At 34.1% G+C, this 3,192-nt stretch overlaps 1 protein-coding gene across 1 annotated transcript in view; it reads left to right on the plus strand.

The window, feature by feature from the left end:
- LOC112510329 (kinesin-like protein KIN-7K, chloroplastic) overlaps positions 1-3,192 on the plus strand; it is a 34,647-nt gene that overhangs the window by 3,586 nt on the left and 27,869 nt on the right. The window contains exon 3 of the mRNA XM_025115720.1: positions 2,558-2,647. Coding sequence (XP_024971488.1) covers positions 2,558-2,647 — 90 coding nt within the window. The remainder of the gene's footprint in view (positions 1-2,557; positions 2,648-3,192) is intronic.

Genomic DNA, 3,192 nt, shown 5'->3' on the forward strand with positions numbered 1-3,192 from the left:
TAAATTTACTCACACCTGAGCTTGTACTTGCACCTGTTTTTCGGACTTTAGAACTTTCCCCTTCTAGGCTTTTACCCTTCCTCTTAGATGGAGTTACAGTGGTGACATGAGCAACAATCGGGTTTTTCAATTTTAAGGCGCTCTTCTTGTACACACATGGTGATTAGTTCGCTCATCTTCCACTTCTCCTTTTGTGTATTATAGTTGATCTTAAAAGGACCAAACTGTGTAGGAAGAGAAGTCATTATGATGTGAACCAGAAATCCTTCACTAATCTCCATATCCATGCCTTTGAGCTTATTTGCCATATCACTCATCATCATGATGTGCTCACGTACACCACTAATACCATCATAATTAGAAGTTAACATCTTGAGAATTAGTGTACTTGCATGAGCCTTAGAGATACCTCTAAACTATTCTTCCACAGAGTCTAAGTAGGTTTTCGCGTTGTCCAAGTCAGGAATGGCTCAACGAATAGCTACATAGATGGAATTCTTAGATTATCATGAGAGACATGCGATTTGATCGCTCCCACTGTTCATGCAGACGCTTTTGCTCCGCCGTTCTCTTATCATGAAGTGCGGCGGGAGGATCGGTGTGTAATGCATGATCAAGATCCATCACTCCTAAAGTTATTTTCACAGAGTCCCTCCATGTGGCAAAGTTTGTACCAGTCAATGGTTCAATGCCGTAACTAGGTGTTAAAGTGGATGCTGAAATAATAGGGATATTAGATGTATGCATAGATGAAGCTAAATGATCTAACAGGATATAAACATATCAATGAAGCATATCAGTGTAAATATATAACCTATTATAAACACCAAAATAATAGGTTTTTATAAGATATCGTGTCCGGTTATCAACCTCACGTTGGTTCGGTTGACAACCAAACTTGAGATACCCATAACTAAAGTAAGCATGCACAATTATCACATATCACCTTTGGGCGAAGATGTAATAAAAGAATACTATGCTAATAATTCATCAATTAAGTTATCAATCAAGTCACCTTTGGGTTCATTGAGTGACAATTTAAACTATTTATAATCCGACATTATTAGACATTACTTTCAGCAATCTTCCGTTGGGCCGATTACTCAAGTCAATAATGAATATTTTGGACAAGAGGTTTTCATAAAATCTTGAAGATAAATATTCATATGACGTAATGCAAGTACGTACATCATAAAATTGGTACAACATCTTATAAATTAAAACCAAGTGAGGTTTTTAATAAAAGTGAATCTGTGATTGTGATTGGTACATCTATATCACTTTTCTTTAAAGAATGAAAACAGCGACCAAATTTGTCATATGATTTGAATTCCAATAAAACCCCGATTACGAAAAAAGGAATTGGATAAATGAAATATGTTACATCACAATAAAGAAAAAAAAAAGAGGGGAAATCACTTTCTCATGGAAAGATGAAAGTGGCGACAACAGTGGGATTGCCCCCTTTTTTTAATTTTTGTCTTGGAAAACCAAGAAATACAAAAGCATTTGTATATCATTATTAATAGAAAAAGAAGATTCATTTTTCTGATGTAAAAGATGAAAGCGGCTATCGAAAACAGAAGCATATGTATGTACGCATATCATGAAATAAAAAAAAATTAGGGTTCATGATTATTAGGGCATATTACATAAATTAAAACCATGTTCTGATACCACATGTTAATCAAATTAAACACATAACAGGATTTAATCGCATGATCTCAATTGAAAACGTAAAACTTAAAACTTACTTGGAAAGCCAATCTTGATAGGATTGTTCAATGACGAAGAAGAAACCATTGTTGCGGTACGACTTCGAATTCTTGTTCTCGTTATTATGCCTTCTTCTTGATGGATAGATTAAGAGGACAAGATTATGGTGTTTTTGGGAGAGAGAATTTTTTGATCTCTCCTTGAATGTCCCCTGCACGTATGAAAGCATTAAAGAGAAACAAATTTTGACCATCTTATTTATATGGCAGTTACTTCCATCAAGTAACTAATTATGTCATGATGGTATAATTAAGGGTATAAATCATAAATATTTTATTTCCCACAATTTATAACATAAATGGTCCTAAGGCCACATAAAATAGGAAATATTCTAACAGCTTGTACTCTATAGCAGAAGTTTTTAGTGAGGTGAATACACTAGTACCATATAGCTGTGAAAAATCTACCAATGACATTTTTCCTGAAGCTGCGAGGTCATATGTACTAGTCAATGCTGTACAGAGTATCAATTACTATTTAGGATTCTCATTTTAAAAGAAGTTCTTGCAAAATTTTGATTATATCAGCTTTGTTCAGTGTTTCCACCATTTTTTGTTGGATGTGAAGCATGGTTTTGTTTAATGGAACCAATTTGGCAATTTTCATGTTCTTTTTATTAATATTATGTTGTCATGTCATCCAGTTTTATGTTTGAAATCTTCCTTTCTTGAGATTATTCATGTTCCATATTGCATGGCTGAGGTTATCATTTGTATTTTGAGGTTCTATTTCTTGTTTAGCATTGCAAATCTCATTTTCTTTTCTTTAACCGTTTATCTAGATCAAGTGTTTGGGCCTACAACCACTACACGCCATGTATATGATATTGCAGCTCAACATGTCGTTAGTGGTGCCATGGAAGGCATTAACGGTACGTGGTTTTTGTCTTTTTAGAGCAGCTTATCTTTTAAATGGCTCCTTATCTTAACTGAACCAAAAAAAATGCTTTGCTATCATGATGTTAATACTCCCTCCATCCTACACTTGAGTCCACATTAATATTTATAATTCAATATTAGTGCTTTCCAAATCCAGAACTTAGATTGTTATTCTTAACATATTATCTAAGATTGTTATCGCTTTAATACTATTTTATAGATCAATATAGTTATCAAGTCTTACTCTTCTAAAAGTAAAGGTCGACTGCAATTGGAAAGTAGGGAGTAATTTATTTCTGGATTTATAAATTGTGTTGCTTGATAACCTGTATAATTTCTAACGGGTTCACTTTTTGGCCCACCCGACTAGTGTGGGATCAAATGCTTGTTGTTGAAGGGGACTTGAGCGTAACTTACATATTTAGTTTTAGACGAGTACACATGAGTTTTTTAAGTTGTGTTATCTTGTTGTTATGTTCATACTTGTGACATCTGCCTCTTTTCTTCCATGTCCATTCTGTCATTGTTAGGTGGCTAT

The sequence above is a fragment of the Cynara cardunculus genome (assembly GCF_001531365.2).
Source record: "Cynara cardunculus var. scolymus isolate 2C chromosome LG 1, CcrdV1, whole genome shotgun sequence".
Lineage (NCBI taxonomy): Eukaryota > Viridiplantae > Streptophyta > Magnoliopsida > Asterales > Asteraceae > Cynara > Cynara cardunculus.